The 19177-nt window shown below is 44.5% G+C and overlaps 2 protein-coding genes across 3 annotated transcripts; both read right to left on the bottom strand.

Annotated features, from left to right (window-relative positions):
- Nucleotides 1-305: 305 nt before the first annotated feature.
- STAT2 (signal transducer and activator of transcription 2) lies at nucleotides 306-13434 on the bottom strand. 2 transcript variants are annotated; one of them, XM_023520700.1, is made up of 24 exons: nucleotides 13235-13434; nucleotides 11155-11298; nucleotides 10840-10993; nucleotides 10412-10507; nucleotides 10134-10223; nucleotides 9967-10042; nucleotides 9457-9542; nucleotides 9138-9292; nucleotides 7056-7214; nucleotides 6857-6949; nucleotides 6580-6639; nucleotides 6153-6173; nucleotides 5835-5928; nucleotides 5664-5711; nucleotides 5500-5583; nucleotides 5237-5335; nucleotides 4998-5133; nucleotides 4844-4896; nucleotides 4631-4725; nucleotides 3703-3839; nucleotides 3342-3524; nucleotides 3049-3106; nucleotides 1919-2241; nucleotides 306-1634 (listed from the first exon to the last, which is right to left on the bottom strand). In XM_023520700.1, exons 2-24 carry the CDS (start codon nucleotides 11283-11285, stop codon nucleotides 1492-1494), a joined length of 2574 nt encoding a protein of 857 aa, XP_023376468.1. In that variant the 5' UTR covers nucleotides 11286-11298; nucleotides 13235-13434; the 3' UTR covers nucleotides 306-1491. The 2 variants fall into 2 exon arrangements, with proteins under 2 accessions (XP_023376468.1, XP_011373972.1); XM_011375670.2 differs by having other exon boundaries at nucleotides 9457-9546; nucleotides 9977-10042.
- A 359-nt stretch (nucleotides 13435-13793) lies between these two features.
- Nucleotides 13794-15031, bottom strand: APOF (apolipoprotein F). The gene has a single exon (XM_011375874.2). It carries the CDS (start codon nucleotides 15016-15018, stop codon nucleotides 14077-14079), a length of 942 nt encoding a protein of 313 aa, XP_011374176.1. The 5' UTR covers nucleotides 15019-15031; the 3' UTR covers nucleotides 13794-14076.
- Between the last annotated feature and the right edge of the window lie 4146 nt (nucleotides 15032-19177).

The following is a 19177-nucleotide window of genomic DNA, read 5'->3' as shown; positions in this document are numbered from 1 at the left end:
AGGCATAGGCTTTAGAGTCAGACAGACACAGGTTTATAGCTTGGCTTTGCCACCAACTGAGTGACAATGGTCTAATTATATAACTGCTCAGCCTTTCCCCCAATTCATATATAGTTTATAGCCTCCCCAGAAGAATCTAAGGGTCAGGAAAGGCTGCTCTAAAGAGCCGGGTAAGAATAAACATCACAAAAAGTGCATACTGGGGTGGGTGGAAAACTTGATTTGCTAACCTCGATCCTACGTGGCCCGCTTGTGTCTCTAAGGACATTTGTCTTTGTGAGCAGAGAAGTTCAGAGAGGAAACACTTCCAGGTCAGCACAAAGTTTATTAGCCACTTATGCTCAGAAAGGCCTCTTTCTGAATAGGACCGTTACTCTAACATATCAGGTAGGAAACAGCCACGTGTACAGGGCCTCACTTTCATTTATATCTCAAGTTATACTAGAAGCACACTGTAGAGCAATAGCAGTTGTCCTGGGATTCCCTGGGAATGGCTAAGATGTCAGGTTGTCCAGAATCCCATGATAAACCCTCAAGGTACTAAGTTCCAGAAACTTGATCTTTGCCCAAGTCTACACGCAAGGAATAGAAACCTCTTTTGAGGTAAACAATATATTATACAAAAGATAGGGAATGATATCTTAATAGAGAAGTATCTAAGACCCAGGGCTTCTTTTCCTCTGTAAAAACACCAAATTCTATACAATAACTATAAAAAGCCATTTCTAAATTCCCAGCAACCCTACCATCTCTGGTTTCTAGGATTGATTTGTCTCTGAAGCATTGGGAAAGTGGAGACTAGGCAGAATAAGTTATTGTGCAAAGCTTCACAGGCACATTAGGTTAGCAGGATCATTTTTCTGGGGAGGAATGAGTGTGGCCAGCTTGGGGGGCAAGGGAGGAGACTGGTAAAAAGAGGACATCTACCTCCTACTACCTTCCTCAGAGAGGACCTTCACATTGGGGGTGAGGCAGAAAGCTCTCACTCACTGCAGGAAAAGAAGAAATTTAGGTTTTTAGGACTTGAGTCAGGAGAGAGGAGAAGAAGAAAGAAAAAGGTTATCCTAGACATGAGGGAATCAGAAAATAAATGGAACCCTATCATGTGTCCGTTTCCCACTAAAGACAAATGCTAATAGGCACCAGGTTAGTCTTACCAGCTATTAAAATGCTGAAATCCTTTCATACTGGAAAGAAGCAATTGCTCTAAGCCCTCTAAGTACCTCCTAACTGTCCTGGCCTGCTCCCAGAACTTCTACACCTCCCAGCACAGCAGGCACCTTTCAAAATCCTAGTTAGACGTATGACCAACATCTATTCTGATTCATTGGTGCCCCTTCCTTACCCATATTATGCTTTTACCTCTCATATCACAGGGTTAACCCAGCTTAGAAGGGGCACATGCCTGATTTCCTATCCTTGGAGAGCAACATCACGATGTGGGGGGTCGGAGGGATAAAAGACATGGAAAGAACTGAAGAAATGTAGTTACTAGTAGTCAGAAGGAATCAAGGGTCCTTCTGTGTGGAAATGGCTTGGGTGGAGGATATAGGCCTCATCCACGGTGTTCTGGTCAGCCAAGAGTGGGTCTCCATTTGGCATGATATCTTCAATATTCATACTGTTTCTGAAGACTGGGTAATCCAAAGAAAGAAATTAGGCCTTGATCTTAGGCAAGGAGTTTCCAACCAAGCAAGGAAAGTGAGGGAGGATGGCCGCAGAGGCCTGGATAGGGCATGAGAGGGAACATAAGTGGGGCAGGGGGAGGTGTGTACATTTCCTAATAAAAGGAATCATGAGGAAATGAGCCTCCCCTCCAATGAGAAGCTTAGATTTGGGCATTTTCTGTAATGGGTGAGGGAGGGGAACTGGAAAAGAGAATGTATCCCCTTTTCCCCAGCCCCACCTCATCACTTACTTTCCATCTCCTCAGTGTTCAAGTGTTCCAGATCGTGAGGCAAATCCGGCTCTGGCACCGGCTGTGAAATAGGCCCTAAAATAGGCTCCAGCTTCAGTTCTGGTCCCAAGTTCAGCTCTGACATTCCTTGTGATACTGTGCCTGGTGTGGGCTCCAGCATGCGCTCCAGTGGTGGTCCCAAATCCAGCCCTGCCTTCAGCAGTGGCTCTAACTCCAGGCCTAGCCCTGGCTCTGGCTCTGGCGCCAGCCCCGGGTACAGCTCTAATGACTCTGCTTCTGGCTCCAGATTAGGTTCCAGCGGTTGTTGCAGCTCATCCACCTGTCTGGATATCCCAATATAGACAAAGGGACAGGGCTCAGCTGTTAAGATAAAGTGGAGAATGATGGAGCAAATGGAGGCTACCTCTCTAGTCTAAGGCAAAAGAGCAGAGGGCTTAAGAGCACAGGCTTTAAAGTTAGGCTCACCAGAGTTTGAATCCTATAATTTACCAGCTAGGTAACCTTCAACAAGTTACCTAACCTCTCTGAGCCTCAGATTTATCACCTGTAAATGGGAACAACAATACTTAATACTTGAGAGTCAGTAGGATGGTTAAAAGCAGGGCTTTGGAATCTGACAGATCTGGACCATTTAGTAGCCATGTACCTTAGGCATACCACTTCACTATGCTAAACCTCAGTTTCCTCAGCTGAAAACAGTAATATTAATGTCTGCCTCACGGGACTGCTATGAAGATTCAATAAATGAGAAAATGAACACAAAGCTTTAGCCCAATGCATAGTACATAATAAACTTTCATTAAATGTAGCTGTTAGTATTACCCATTTAGATGGCTTCTCATAGGATTAAATGAAAAAAATGTTCTAAAAGTATCTAGTACCATGTCTGGCATCAAGTAGAGGCCCATTAACATCAATGACTATTATTATCAGGGAACCCCTGGGGAGACAACTTAAAGATGGCAGCAGGAAAACAGAAAGGTGAGAGACTAGAAGAGCAGGAAAACCCTAGAGGGCTGGAGAGTGTGGGTCAGTAGGAGAGAAGGCCAGAGAGCCTGGAATTGGGCAGGTTCGCGTCACTATGTCAGTCACAAGTGCTAGGGAAAATGGCCGAAGAGTTCATAGCTCACCTGTTAGAGACCACAATAAGCTTATGTTTCAGATATTTCCTTCGTTCTTGGAGATTAACTGTGGGGAACACAAGCAGAAGGCGAAAAGGTCAGGGGATTAGACAAAGCCCAAGGGGTGCCCTGGTGCAGATGGTCCCTATGATCATATCTCCTAATTAACTAGCAGTGTCCCATGGACAAATCCCTTAACTTCTCTGGATGTTGGTTTTCCCATGTTTGGAAGGAAGGAGTTGGGTTTGTAGATGCCTGAGAATCCCTGCAATCGCCCAGGGAAGTAAGTCAATGACCTTCACCTTTGTCCTCATAGTAGCACCCAAAAGCCTCATCCCGGGGGATTCGGGGGTAGAGGAAGCACAGTGGGTTCTCCGGTATGTTCTCCTCAGTGAGCAGCTGGTAGTGGCGGATGATTTTGGTCAGCGGGAGTGACTGCAGCACCTCCTTGGTGAAGGGCTGCACAGAGTAGATGAGCACCTTATCTGGAGAGTGGATGTAGGAACAGGCAGGCTTGAGGGAAGAGGCTGGGCCTGAATGCTCCCCACCCTGGCTGCCCAACCCCAGACCTGCAGAGGGATTCAGAACAGAGCCAGGGAAATCAAGGGCAAGCAGAGGAACAGAAAGGAGAGGCTGTAGGAACAGCAGAGCAGAGCAGCTGACCATCATCCTGGTGTTCCACCCAGGAGCAGGTAATGCCCCCTTCCGATGTTTCACTGAAGCGCAGTAGGAAGGTGCCAGAGATGGTCTTCTTCAGCAACCGGCGCTCCTGGCTCCTGCTTACAAAGCCCATGATGCGTCTGGAGCAGAGAAAGCAGCTGTGAGGCCCTCTTGCTTTCCTGCCCCGCCCCCCACTGCTCCCCTGGATAGGGAGAAAGTGCCAAGTTCTGGCTCTGGTTCTGCCGCTTGCAAACTGTTCTACTGTGGCCAAGTCACTTCACTTTACTAACAACATCCACTTCCCAGGGTTAGAAGAGATGTGTGTGCAGATTCAGTGAGGTCACATATATAAAAAGCACCTTGTAAAAGGCAAAGTGCTGTACAGATGGGCAGGCAGTGTGACAGAAAGAACATAGGGTTAGGGTCAGAATCCCAACTGGGTTCAAATCCCAGCTGAGTCCCATGGGTAAGTTAACTTCTCTGAGCCTCAGCTTCCTCACTTGAAACGAGGATGGCAACACCCACCAATGAGTATGGTCGTAAGGATTATATGAGAGATTACATTCATGAATGTATTCAGTAGGCTCTGGGACACACAGTAGATGCTTGACGAATATCGGCTCCAACTGGTATTGCAAATGTGAGGGTGACAGAAATCTAATTATGGGCAGTGAACACACAATGCAATATATATGAGACTTACTGTTGAATTGTACACTTGAAATTTATTAGACTTTGTTAACCAATGCCACCATAATAAATTAATTAATTAATTAATAGTTCGATTGGTATAAAAAAATGTGAGGGGGTGTGACCTTGCACTAGTTTTTGCTCTATTTGCCACATGAGGGCGCACAGAGTACACTCTCAAGCCCAGAAGGGAAGCTGGGCCAGGGTGAGGTGGGGAGAGATAGAATGACCAAGGCCGTACCCATCATTCCAGAGATCCTTCAGGTGGTCATGTACCAGGTCCAGAATTTTGTCCAGCCATGTCCAGAATGGTAGCTTTCCAGGGGGGCTCTCTCGCTGAAGGGGGAATGGAAAGGCAGGAAGAGATGTGATGTGGAGTTGCTCCTTGTGTGAGAATGATGGGGGAGGGGCACATGTTTTGACTAGGGTCTGGAATCTAATGGCCCAGAGTTACCTTAGTAAAGTCAGCCCAGGACAACAACGCATCCTCATTCTTAGACTTCTGCTCTGTGGGCAGACAGACAATTCAGATAATGGAAGGAGACAGACCAGAGGTCCTGGGATGGAAAGGACAGAGGGCTGGGGCTGAAAGAAAAGAAAGTCTGTACCAAACAGCTTGTCCCTCAGCATATTAAGCTGGTCCTGGTCGAGACCTCGACCAACGTAGGAGAGGAACTGCCAACTGAGAGCAGGGCCCAGCAAGCTCCAGGGGGCTTTGGGGGGGCTAGAGAAGAACTGCTGATTCTGCAGGGGTGGGAGGAAGGCAGATGGCTCAGAAGTTAGCACCCTCACACCAAGCTTCCATACCCCTACTTACCATCCTTCATCTGCTGGCCCCAGCTCCTACCTGGGGGTTTGAGCTGAGCAGATTGAACCAGAGAACTGAGGCCCAGGCAATTGAGAGTTGGTTCATGTTAGAAATAATCACCACGGGGAGGGTGTCCGTCTGGGGAGAAGACAGGAATCACAGAGGAGGCTGTGTTGATTCTAGCTGCAGACATTTGGTAGGGGCAAAGGATAATACCTCACCCTGAGAGGCTTCTGTTTAATCCCTCCTTATGCCTTCTCCCAAATCTGCTTCATCTCTCCCTGCCCTCCATTTTTACTCACTTTCAGTTCCTGCTTCAGACCCTGGTAGGTGTATTTGACTGTGAAGCTGATAATGTGCAGTTCCTCTGTCACACCCAGCAGCCCCTGGGACAGCCAAAGACACAGTGATCAGAGGGCCCTTTGGTACATTTCTCCTACCCCTCAATCCTCTGTCCAGGCCTCACCTTATTGTTGCCCTTTCCTGAACCACCTGAACGTTGCTCCAACAGAGTCTGTGAATTGAGGGGAAAAAGAGAGACTACCAGCGGGACCCCAGTGTCCCAGGAGCCCATTTTACCCTCAGGACTTCCCCCAGCCTGTTCCATTGGATTAGAAACTTAAATTACCCTTCTTACCAGGTAACTGAAGTCCCAAATTAAGCCCTGGCTCTGCCCTTTCTCAGGGGTCAAAGTTTTCCGGTTTGAGGTCAGAATATTGAACTTCCGGAAGCTATTCCAGGAGAAAGAAGATATAATGAGGACAGGAGCAGAGTTATTCTAAAAACTCAGCAGGAAAACAATAAAAGTTCCACTTCGTTTCAGACCTCCCCTTCTCCCTCTGCCCATACTCCACTCAAATCAACATCCCTCTAGTTTGTGCCATCAGGGCTGCCACATGTGCTTGTATGGCTCATGCAGTACACAAATGTTTATAGCATCTTGTCAGGTACCTACCCTTGTGACTGAAGAGGATTCCTGAAAATAAATATAAAAAAAAAAAAATCATTGGGAAGAAAAACAATGTAGAAGTTAAGAATTTGGTCTTTGGGATCATACAGACTTGGGTTTAGACCCAAATCTGCAGTTCACTAGCTATGTGGCCCTGCACAAGAGACATCATTTTTCTGAGTTTGTTTCCTCATCTGATTGGTGCATTGATCATATCTAACACATGGGGTGCCTAGACAATTAAATGAGTATTTGGCAAGCTGCGTGTCACACAGGAAATGCTCAACGAAAGGGATGAGTTATTATTTCTATGAGGTAGGAACAGAGGGGGAAGAACACAGCCCCAGGGCCTCGCTGTGAAGAGAAGGTGTCTCCTCTGCCCTACCAACCACTGGCCATTCCTTGGTCCCATCCTTCACCTGCTCCAAGTTACCTATCAATGAAGACTTCTGCAGTCAGTGTCTCATTGCCTTCCTGGAGTCTCACCAACAGCCTGAGGAAAAGGGAGATAGATAAGAGACAGTGGTCAACCTCAATCTCCTGGATAACACCAGGTATTTGAAAAAGATAAGGGACAAGATTAGAAGAAACAGGTTGATTGAGGGGGAAAGAGAGAAGAAACAGCCAAGAGTGGGAAGATCTGTAAAGCCAGAAGGTGAACTGTGCCAGAGCTAGAAAAAGGAAGCAGGAATGAGTTCTGAAATGTCAACCTTGTTCGGACAGTGAACTTGCTCCCAGTCCTGAGGATGAGGGGTCGATGGGGAGTTTGAGGCATACAGGGCTGGGTTTCTACCACAAAGGCTCTGGGAAGAGAGATGTAGAGAGAATATATAGCTCAGCAGCTATAAGAATGGCTCCCCTTGTTTCCTCCCTCTGCCCTACCTAGAAGTTCCTCCCTGGCCTATAGACCTGAGGAGCAGACGCTGTAGCAATTCTGTAACCTGAGCCTCCCGCAGGTCCACTCCTGTGGTCAGAGGGTCATGGTGATAGCTAACCAGGTGACTCAATCCTTTCAGCTCCTTCAGCAGCTGCCGTAGATGAAACAATAGCTTTGCTCCATCTGTGAACCTGAGTGATAGAATCCAAGGGAGAGAGAATCCATGAGTTTCCTGGAGCCTCCAGATTCTAAGAGCTCCATTTGAACTATGTGGAGAGTTAAAAACGGATTGAGACCAAAAAAAAAAAAAGAATCCAGGAAGTAAGTATTGCTTATTCAACATGATTCATAACAGAGAAGTAAAACTCTAAGCCACTTTCACATATAAAACTGGTAAAAGATTAATTAACATAATAAAGCTAACTTTCATAAGATGCTTGCTATGTACTATTTGAAGTGCTTTATACATATTAATACATATAATCCTTTCAACAACCTTATGAGGTAGGTACCATTATTATCCCCATTTTACAGATGATAAAACTGAGGCACAGAAAAGTGACTTGCTCAAGGTCATAAAACTAATAAGGAATGAAGTTCTATGTAATCCCAGGCAGTCTAACTGCACAATTTATACTTCTGACTTCTATACTTAACTGTCTCTATTAAAAAAATTGTAATAGTAGTCAATGTGGTGACAGGAAAACAATCATATACCACATGTAAGCAAAAAGAATGGGATAGCAGGCTGAAACGATATTTTTAAAAGCACCAAAAAATGTGCATACATTTTACAATATTCCATTTCTAAGATATAGCCTAAGGAAATAATCAAATGAACAAAGACAAATGTATGAGGAAGTTCATAGCTTTGTTATTTGTAATAGAAAAATTAGAAATAATTAATATTAAGTATATAAATTTTGGCATATTCATATCATGAAATACTTTGAAACCACTAAAAATAACGATACAGGCTCAAATATTTAACATGAAAAATGTCCAAAAATATTAATTAAAAATTAAAAAATTACAAGATAGTACAGATATATGATTTGCCTTCTGTTTAAAATAGGTGTGTATTTGTGTATACGTATAGGGAAAATCTGGAAAAAGTATGCAAACGCATAAACAGTGGGTACTTCTGCATGATCGGATTATGCATATGGGTGATTTTTACTTTCTTTTCTCTTCCAAGTTGTCCAAGAAGTTTTCAATTGGTATACATTAATAATCAGAAAAACTAATACTGCTCTTTCTACTAAAAACAATGAAACAAAGAATCAACACAATAATACCATCACTACTAGCAAGGAAAGATATATACTTTAACCCAGGAATATCAATTCTGGCAACTTACATTACAGAAATAATTAGGAATGTAAAGATGTAGCTATGAAGTTTTTTAAAAATTTAAATACTGATTCTGTACCTGAAACTCAATACACCTGTTTTCAATTTACCTGAACAGTTGTGGCCTATTTTTAATAGTTCAAATTATACTGAATTTCCTCATGAGAAAATATTTAAAACAGTAGGTATTTTTCAAGTATGTTGAAGGACACATTCCTTTTTTTTCTACATCACAATAAATATAAAAATAAAAGTTTACTGGAAAAAATAGCAAGAAATTAAAAACCAAATGTCCAAAATAAAAGTTAATTAACTAAATTGTTACCTTCATATAAAGAATTATGATGTAGCCATTAAAAGTAACATGGGTAAATACTATAATATGCTGCTAAGTTAAACAAACAAACAAACAAACAAACAAGCCCACATGTCTCAAGATAGTATGAACAGTATGATTCAATTTTTAATAATATTCAGTAGCTACATCTGGGTAATAAAGTAATAAGTAATTTCTTTTGCATTATATTCATTGCACACACAAAAAAGTAGAAAACATGTTTCTCAGGTGATTAAAAAGGAAGAGTTCTGGGTAATGAGAATGAAGAGCTGCAGTCAGATAAGGGAGGTGGGATCATCCTGGGGAGCAGAGGTTAAGAAGAGCAATACCTCTTGCCATATACAGGGCATTACAACTTACAAAGCACAGGAGAGTGGCTAGGACTAGGGCTGAGGGAGCAGGAGGGCAGGGAAGTGCCTCTCACCACTTCTCTAGCTGGGAAAGTTCCAACCCTCCATCCTCACGGGATCCAATGCAGGCTTTCTGCTGTTGGACTTTCCACTCCTCCAACTTAGGCAGCAGTAGCTCGGTTAGGGTAGTTAATCGGCCTAGCAGTGCTTTGGAGGCATCCAGCACCTCCTAGAAAAGACACGAAGTGAGTGCTGAGCACCTCTCACCATCACCCACTACCAGCCAAATGGGAATAAAGGGACAAAGAAGCCAAGGCTAAGAGGACAGGGCTCCCAGACCCCTCATTTTCCCCAGTTCCCTGCTGCCCACTCCCTCTGTCCTCTGCCTCCCACCTTTCTCCTTTTGTCCAGTTCATTGAGAGTTTCCTGCAGAAGCTGCTGCTGTCTGATCTGATGGGGGTCCAAAGAAGCTGTCCTCGCTGGATGGCAGGAGCAGGAGTGAGACAAGAGCTCAGACCTAGGGCTCCTTCCCCTCGCCTTTCTCAATCAGAGTCAGGAGGGGGGAATTCTGAAGGGAGAGGAAGGGGGACCAAGCAAAGCACAGGCACCTCTGGGCCCTCAGGCAAATTCTGAATGGTCATGCTTGAATCAGAAGTCCACTCAATCTGCTAAGGTAGTTTCCCAATCTCTCCTCCAACATTCACTAGCTGTCCCTCAGCCACACCTCTAGCCCAACCTCCCCAATATACCCTGGTATTTCTAGCTTTGCATGGCAGCAGGACTGTAGCCAGCAAGGTGTAGCCAAAGGTGATTATTGTTTACTGGGGCTTTTCCCTTTTGCTCTCTTTCACCCTTGGCCTTCCAGCGGGCACCTTTCTCCCATACCCTCGATGTGCTTCCTACCTAAGGTGTGGGTCTTATATCGGAAGCAGAAGACATCTTGCTGGTCTTTCAGTTGGCTGATGGACTTCACCAGCTTCTACAGTAGAGATGAGACCCAGATGAGGCTGCTTCTGTGAGAAGAGGCAGGCTAAGTCCTGCCCATCCTGACTCTTGCCACATCTACCAACCTCCATCATAACTCTTAATTCCAGGATCCGGGATTCAATCTCAGGCTGCTGGCTTTCCACAGGTACTTCAAAGACTGGCTCTCCTTGCTCCTGAAATAAGAAGCTCTGGACATATTCAGCTCTGACCTTTCACCCCTGAAATCCAGGCCTGAAATTATACCACAGTCTATGGGGAGAGGTCAGGGGGAAGGTCTTATTCTGAGGCAAATTTCCTGAGTCCTTTCCATGGTCCCTATCTATTCCAGGAATTTTAAATATCACCACCAAATTGTTCTCACCAACTGAGCCCTCTGAGCCTGGATCAGAATTCTTTTTTCTTCCAGAAGGAGATTAAATATCATCTCAGCCAATTGGGTAGGGCCCTGGGGAAAGGCCTACAGTAGGAAAAGAGAAAGGATTGATTGAATTCAACTGCCTTCAATGAACCTTCTCACCAGTGACCCCAGTACTTGCCCCTCCTCCAGGGTCCCTAGCCCTTTCTCCTTTTACCATCGATCACCAAACCATAACCTCTTCCCAACAGAGTCAGGTCATATAAACACCACCCTTCTCTCTGCTAGCGATTCCCTAAATCCAGACTCTGTCCTTCCTTCTCCAGATCTGCCCCTGTCCTTTTGCACCTTCAGATCCTGTTCCATACCCTAAACTGTACTTCTCTACACTCAGCTCCTATACCTACTTTGTTATTCCCAGCTCCTCCAAGTACCTGAATGTCACGACAGAATTTTCGCAAGTTGTGTTGTAGCAACAAGCATTCAGGGTCCTGGCTGCAGCGGCCACACTCGTACTTCAATTGGTCCAAGAAGTGGAAGAATAGCATGTTAGCCTGGGAATCATCCTTGCCCAGTGCAGCTTCCTGCCTAGGGACAATGAATGACAAAGATTAGTATTGCTGCAGGGTTGCTACTGTCTTGAGGCTTTCCGACCCCTTCCTGCCCTTGGTGTCTCCAAGATGCTGGAGGGGCTCAGAAGAAAGAAACCACTTTCCTCACCCACCTTCCCAAATTCTTGAGGGCCTCACCAGTTCTGGTCTTCAATCCAAACAGCCAAGTACTGTCGAATGTCCACTGGCAGGAGGCTATTTGTGTAGAGCTGGTGCAGCTGATCCTGAAATGGGCTGTCAAGATTCTGCAGCATCTCCCACTGTGCCATTTGGTACTAGAGTCTGAAGGATTCAGGTTCCCAGTTGGAAATTTTAGTGGACTAAATCATTCACAGTCTCATGATTGTTGATTACAAATTTAACATTTTTTAATTATACAGATTTTTTTAAAAGATACAGAAAAAAAGGGGGGAGCGTGTCTACATTGACCCCACTCCCAATCTTGGTCCCTTCCCCTCTTCTCCAAAAGTAACCAATAGTATTGGTTTGATACACAGTCTTCCGGGGAGTACTATGTAAGAGCTCCAATACGTGGGCCTTTTTGTTGTTTTAACGGCAATTTTCAAACACACCAAAATAGAGTGAAGACTTATAGATGGGTACAAGGATCATCCATGTACCCATCATTCATCTTCAATAAACATTAACGATATTTCCACCATTTTTATTTCATCTATCTCCCCCAATAAATTTATTTGTGTCTGTATTAGTTCATGTTGGAGCACTTAAAGGTCAGTGTGGGTACTAAGTATTTACTTCAGCATAATCCCTATTGGCCCCAAAGCTTCATCAGGGACTGAAACCTCCTTGGAGATAAGGTATACCCAATAAACTGCTCTCCATATATGACAGAGGAGCTCCATTCTTGAAGATGTTTAAATGCTGTATAAGGGGTCACTCAGTCTCTAAGGTTGTGACACTTTTATGACCTCCTTCTATATCTGATTCTTCATGTGGATTATCAACTTTGTGAGAGACCCAGAAATTTCACTCCAAACTGGTTTTTGCCTGTCACCAAGTAGGCTGAGCAGAGAATCTTTCTCCCTACCTGCCTTGACCGCTGCCATCTGTCTGCTTAGGAAGTAAACTTACTCTCGTTGCAGCCTGAACCTAACAGAAAACAATAAACATGCACATCTGTAGTCTGAAAAAGGTCATATGATTTTATTAGAAATCAAAGAAAAATGTTTGGGGTAGGAGAGATTCTTTTCCATCAGTATGAATAATTATGAGCCGCCTTTTCTATCGCTAGGAGGTAGGAACAAGGGAAGGAAAAGATTGGGCAGGGGCTCTTATTTTTCATTTTAACCCTTTTAGTTGTGCTTGACTTTTTAAACTATGTGTCTGTATTGCTTTTAAAAAACAAATGACGAGGCTCCAGTCCTTAAGGAACTAATTGGTTGGTATTAAAAGAGTAAGGCAGCAAGTAAATCCCACGGTTTAAATATGAAAACAAAGAAAGAAACAAATGTGGTCTTTTCAAAATGGACTGCAAACACTTGAGGTTAAGGGCTATTACACCTACATTCTTCTCCAGTTATCCCTCACTCTCTTAGGCACATATTTTGTGTTCAATTAGCTTTTCTGAAATGAACTTTATTTTGTATGTAACTTTAGGCAAATAGTTTCACCTTTCTGTGTCTTATACTTTTTAATATAACAAATAAGTATAATAAATCATATCTAACCTTAGACATTGATTTTTATTTTTATAAAAAACACAGACCAAGAGCCAGAAGAGAGAAAGAGCAATTAGGGGGATCGTTTTATAAACTATATAAATGTCTAACCAATGTACTGTGTACTTGAAACTAATAATAAAATTGAATTAAAAAAAAACAGTAAAAGAAGGCATTACAAACTGCTGTTCAAGTCTTATGGAGTTTCAGGCAAATGCAAGGAAACATTTGAAAAACCTGTGTTTTTTTTTAAACAGACTAGAGGGTAAATGCGATGGCTAAGACACTGAACCAATGCAACAAAGCCAAATTCCAGGTCTCGGAGGCTGCAGGGGAGTTTTGGGAGGGGGACATTAAGGTTGGGGAGCTAGACTGGACAGAAGAGGGTTGATCCAGGATGCAGCAGATAACAGTTCCTATTTCAACTTGGAAACAGAGGCTGACCCTTCAGGGGCGTTGTCCCCAGAGCTTGCTGCCCTTCCGGGGCAGGAACTCACGCCTCCACCCCCAACCCCCGTGTGATCTCTCAGGGTCCGTACCTGGTTAGGGTCTCAATCCCCGCTCTCTCTAGTCGCTCGAGTCAAGGTTTCGGTTCCCCAGAGGGAACTCCGGGGCCAGCACCTCCCGCCCCGCCCTCGGCTTGGTTCCCCGCCTCTTGCAAGAGGATTAGGAGCGCAGCCGAACCTTTGAGCTCGCTCTCCTCAACTGCGCACCTCGACACGCTTTCCCCAAGCTGTAAGCTGATTGGTGCCGCCTCGACTCCTTCCTCTCCGCGGGGCAGGACAAATGGAGAGGAAGCCACACCTCCAGCTTCCGCGATTGGTGGGAAAGCTCAAGTAAGCCCCGTCCCATAACTGCGGAGGGAGGAGTCCAATTAATGGAATAGCCAAAAGTTGAAACAGCTGATTTCCGAGAACCAGCTCTACAGCTACGGAATCGAGACCAGCTCCCGACATTGGAATCGCTAAGGGCTTCATAACAAGAGGTGGAACCGGAATTTCCATACTCTGGGACAGGAAGGGGAGGGCTGAAGTAATAACAAAATAATAAATATTTATTGATAGTGCTTTGCTAAGCACTTTAGGTTCATTGTATCGTTTTTAATGTCCACAAAACACATTGAGGTGAAAATCATTATCCCCATTTCAGAAATTTTAAAAACTAAGCTTGGAGAAAGTTAAATTACTAGTCCGTGATCACTGAGGCTCTAACAAGTGGAGCCTAGATTTAAAACCAAACCCGACTCCAAATCCCAAACTTTAAAGTTCCCACATTTTACAGCACTGCCTTCCTCCTGATAACACATTAGAGATTTGGATTTTGAAAACACACATACAGTTTGTCAGAATATTAGATATATTCATTCTGCATTTACCACTTTTTATATGCCCAAATTCTCATTCCCAGGATTTAAGTCATAACTCTCAAATAAGGGCCACCCCCAGTAAGGAGCTGAATTTACTACTTCTGACACCAAAGGGGCCATGGTAGTTATTTCTGCCATGTCATTCACATCTGAAGTACTGCCCAAGCCCTCTTTGCTGGTCTCTGGTGGAGGGGTGTTTGCCTCTTTCTCATTGTAATACTGTATCAACCGTTGAACCCCAGCCTTCATTGCAGGTTTAAGTGCAGCACTGATTGCTAGTCCCATGGGCCCCCCTGACAGTCCAGTCATGGCCATTAGAAGGTCATAACCCAGGTCTATGACCCCATTTTGGCCTCGTTCCTTGGCCTTTTCCGAGCAGTTCTGAGCAGCATAATACAAAGCTGTGCCCAGGTTGTAGTAGGTTTCCACTCCTGGCAACAACTGGGCTATATTGTGTACACCCTGCTCCTGCTCATACTCACAGTCCTTGCTGGGGAGAGAGCGTCGGGCCCTCTCTGGGCCTGGCTGCTCCTTGGCCATCAGCTGCAGAGCAGAGACTAGGGTATCCACTGACACCCCTCTCCCTGTGCTTCTGCCTTTCTCCAGCCCTTGAAGATATTGGATGAGGATCTGTGTAGCATTTACACCCCCCTGGCGGTAGAGCTGAAGTTGCAGGGTCCGTACATCAGCATGGCAGCCAGCTTCCTTCAGGGCAATCATCAGTGGCAGGCCTACCAGGAACTTGGGGAGAGCGGCCATTTGGGTGAAGCCAGGCAGGGACTTTGGGAGCAGGGTCTGGCAGGATGAGGAATCTGAGGATGGTGTATAGGATTCCAAGGATGAAGGATAGTGCATCAGTATATTTGTCTGGTTTCCATATGAAATAGCATCTAGAGGGTGCAGCAGGAGGTAGAAAAGAAGCAGCTCAATTGGAATGATGAGTCTGAAGCCACACATGTCTGAACCAGAGTACACTACAGAAGAGAAAAACCAGAAACATACAAACTGTTTCTCTAAGGGATGTGGTCTGAAAAGAGCCCAGGACCCAGGGCACACTTCTTTCATCACTTTCATGCTTTTGTTCTTAGGTAAAAGCTTAAGAAAGAGGAAATGTAAAACAATTGTTCCCCTTGTCTTTCTCCATCTTCAGGTTACCAGAGACTTCCTCTGCTTTATTTCCACTCAATTATAGGGGGCCCCAAACTACCACACAATCCAGTTATTGAGAAGTAAGACTGATTGCTAGGTTTCGTAACTGCTCAATCTTGTGCTGCTCACTTCTCTGTCCATGAAAAAAAGGGGATATTTACTTTCCCCATCATCAGTAAGAGATGTAATCTATGCAAATATTTGTCCATTTGTACTGGCTGCCCAAACCTTTTTCTCTTATTGCACACTTGACCTTAATACCAAAGACCCTGTTCTTTGGCATTTCTTACAGGTCCCTGCCGCCATTCCCACTCTGGATCATGATAAGAGCTAGGAGATCCAGAATCAGAAGAGATTAGATATGTATTATTTGCTCTTTTTAAATATCTCTTTTCAATCAAAGATTATATTAGCAAGTTACAGCATGTAGTTGGGGTTTTAATACAGGGTAGATGAATGAGAAAAAGTTAAAATACCGCTTATGCTTAGAACATATTTCATGCACAGTATATGGTAACTCAAAGAAAAGAAAAGGAAAAATGGAATAAGAAATAGGGACTAAGTGCTACTAAGTAGAGGTGGGCAAGGCCAATACCAGTTGCATGTGTATTTTAGCACTGAAATGAAATAAAATGTCTGCTTCTGTCTTAAGTAGTCTCCGACATTTCTAACTTCTTACCATATCCCACCTTTGAATATAATTCTGGGAAAGGAGACTTATCACCTAGGTAGCATTAAATATCTAAAGTAAACCTGGACAAATTCCTGAATCAATTTCCCCATAAAGCACCTCAGAATAACTGTGAAACATCTGATAAATTATAATGTCATCATGCATAAATACTAAGAGGCTCTTAACTATTTCTTCAGCTTTGTGCCTAATTCTTCAACATGTTCCCAAGACTCATACCTGAAGTTCTAGAGGATGTCGACAGTAAAAGCTTTAAATTGTTTCACCATCAACATGAGAAATGGGAGATGGCTTTTTAACAAACTCAATTGCCATCTGAGCTAACTGCTAGGCCAGCCATCCCAGTGAGTGTATTCACCATCATCAATACATTCCTCAGGGTGAATAGCTGAGTGTTGGATTTATGAAAGCTTCCCTGGCGATCCTCCCAGGTCCCTCGAAATGATTGCCAATCCCTTCCTTTTCGTTGTGCTTTTCACGCTCATGAATGAGGGTTTTGGTGATGTCTTTTACTCCCTTTCTAACAAGCTGAAGCTGCAGAATGTGGGCCTCACTTGGGCAGCCAACCTCCTCCAGAGATAAATTGGATAGGTATCCAAACAGAGGGCCTAAGGAGGGGGCCGCGTGCAAGAGATCATGGCAGGTCTTGGGATCCAAGAGAGAGTCCTGGTTGGAGAGTGCGTTCGGAGGATGCCCAGATTCTGTGAAAGAAGGCTGGGAGGTCAGGATTCCTTTCAGGGCATTTCTTGGAAAGGCAACCACTGGGGAGAGCAAGACACAGCAAAGGAGCAGCACAGATTGGATCATGGTGAGTCAGCAGAAACAGCACTGCTGGAAAGAAGCAATGCTCAGGTTGGGAAGTGCGGAAAGCAGAGACACCAAGACTGGTGAGAAATAGGAAGCGTCTTAGCCCTTGGACACTTCGGTTATAGCTTCACTCCCATCCTTACAGGTTTCAGGTCATCCTCACCTGCTCCGGAAAGAAACAAGCCAGAGGAACGAGATAGTCCCAGCACGTCCTTTGCCTCGGTGCTTCTCTAATGGGAATGACTACTTTCTAGATCTCATCTCTTTTAACCTCAGCCAAAAACACTGATGCCTCCGAAAAGTGAGGATGTAATGTTCACAAATATTTATCTACCCTTCCAGGCTCAGGCTTTGTCCTCACCTTTGCCCCAGGCTGAAAAACAGGCCTTCTTCTTTGCAGCTACTTTTCCTACGCCATATCCCTATTGCCCTAAAGATTTCTCAAGAACGGCAGTCCCCAACCTGTTTGGTACCAGGGACCTGTGCTCCTATGAGAATCCAATGTCTAATGATCTGAGGTAGAGCTGAGGCGGTGATGCTAGCGCTGGGGAGCAGCTGCAAATACAGATGAAGCTTTGCTCGGTAGCCTGCCACTCACTTCCTGCTGTGTAGTCCAGCTCCTAACAGGCCATGGACTGGTACCTGTGGCCTAGGGGTTGGGGACCCCTGCTCTAGACCTAAACTTAGATCAGGAAAAATTCCTGTATCTTCTGGGGGAAGCAAGGAGGTGAGAGGCAAGGACACCAATGATTTTTGGGTAGGAGACCTCAAAATAGTTTTTTCAATGGACTTATCAGATAAATGAGAAAACAAAACCTATGAGCAAGTCAGACCAAATCAGAGCAACTTCAGTTTTTACCTTCTTCATTCCAGTGCAATATCCTAATTAAACATGTTCATTACTCTGGTATGTGTAAGCCTGCTGCATCAAAATCATAGGAATTAGGCTTCATTTCTCATCTAGGGGTCTGGATGAGAAACTGCAGTCCAGAAAATAGGGAACAATGGTATATGGTGTCTCCCAAAACTGGTACAAAAGTCCACACATCACTGTGCCCTAAAAGTTCCTCCGTGGTGCTATAACCCACTTCTAGCAGGCCAAAGGGGTCCTTGGTCCCTCCTCCTATCTAACTCCTCTCAGTTGCAGGAGGGGCCCCTAACAAGCAAGTCAGGAAGAAAAAAAAAAAAAAAAAGGTTTCTAGAACAGAAGTCAAGTCTCCAGAAAGCTACACAGTCCTAAAATTGGGAGAACTAGATGTAGAGGCATCCAACAACTGGTGCCTGAAATTCCAGGATCCTAACTCTATGGGGAGCCTCAGAGGCTCTACTGCTCTCGTATAGCTCAGCAAAGTTTTTGGATCCTTTAGCTTTTCCCAGTTCCATTTTGAGTTCACCATCCATAACTGGGTCTATCTCCCCCTCCAGTTTGTTAGTTGGTATCATTATCCTCAATATGAAAATGTTTTGTTGTTGAAATTCTCTGAATTTCCAACTCTAGTGCCTTGGGAATGACAGGGGAGACTGTGTAAATACAGCAGAGAGAGGGAAAGTGGTAGTTTGCTTCACCAGAGGAATGACAGAGGGATAAGGGCATGTCCTCCCAGTTAGATTTCCTATCTTTGCTCCTACCATCAAGTCCCACCTGTTCCTCAATAATTCTCATCAGTTGTCACCTCTTAGGGGCTAGATTTGTTTGGTTTTGTTTTTTAGAGTAATTTTAGGTTTATAGAAAAATTGAACAGAAAGTACAGAGTTCCCAAATATTCCCACTCCACCAACCCTTGGCTTTCCCCTATTATTAACATCTTACATTGGTGTGGTACATTTGTTTCACTTACAGTATTTTTAAAATTTATTTTATGTATTATTAAGTCCATAGTTTACATTAGTGTTCAACTCTTCATCGTGTAGTTCTATGGGTCTTCTCAAATGCATAACGCCACGTACCCACCTTTACAGTATTGTATACTTTCATTGCCCTAAATATCTAGCTATTTTTAGCTGCCATTCCCCACTAGCCTGGTTTCACGCTGAAGTAGGAGGCATCAAAGCAACTCCATCAGCACCCTAGACCAGCATGGCTGGTACATAGTAAGTACTCAACAGAAGAGCGGTCCTATTAACCCCTAGGGACACCAGACCTGCTGTCCTTTGGTGGCTAATAGGAAAGCCCTCAGGGCTTGTGTTCAGTACTCCTCATGGACTCTTGTTCTCCAGAGACTTTAGGTTTCAGCCCTGGCTGAAGAATCGCACTTGGCTTTCCCAGAGTCTAACAGAACACTCTCCAACATCTGCAGAAGGGGCCAAGGTACCATGTTGCACTCTCTTCCCTGTGCTGCTGCCATTCCAGAGTCCTTGCAGCCAGTGGGTGTGGGTGTATACAGCTTTCACACGTCCCACCGTCTGTAGAGCTAAACTACAGGGCCAGGCATCAGTTTGGTAGTCAGCTTGCTCCAGGGCTTCCATCAG

The sequence above is a fragment of the Pteropus vampyrus genome, unplaced genomic scaffold, assembly GCF_000151845.1.
Source record: "Pteropus vampyrus isolate Shadow unplaced genomic scaffold, Pvam_2.0 Scaffold276, whole genome shotgun sequence".
Classification (NCBI taxonomy): Eukaryota; Metazoa; Chordata; class Mammalia; order Chiroptera; family Pteropodidae; genus Pteropus; species Pteropus vampyrus.
Note: the sequence above shows the minus strand (reverse complement) of the source record. Positions and strands in the feature narration are given on the sequence as shown.

What these genes read in the sequence shown, in the direction of transcription:
- APOF (XM_011375874.2), bottom strand. Translation starts at nt 15,018, where the DNA reads ATGTGTGGCTTCAGACTCATCATTCCAATTGAGCTGCTTCTTTTCTAC.
- STAT2 (XM_023520700.1), bottom strand. Translation starts at nt 11,285, where the DNA reads ATGGCACAGTGGGAGATGCTGCAGAATCTTGACAGCCCATTTCAGGAT. An exon ending in GCAGAAGTCTTCATTGATAG is followed by an intron (nt 6,174 to 6,579) that starts GTAACTTGGAGC and finishes ATTTATTTTCAG; the next exon opens with GAATCCTCTTCAGTCACAAG. An exon ending in GTGCTACTATGAGGACAAAG is followed by an intron (nt 3,107 to 3,341) that starts GTGAAGGTCATT and finishes TGTTCCCCACAG; the next exon opens with TTAATCTCCAAGAACGAAGG.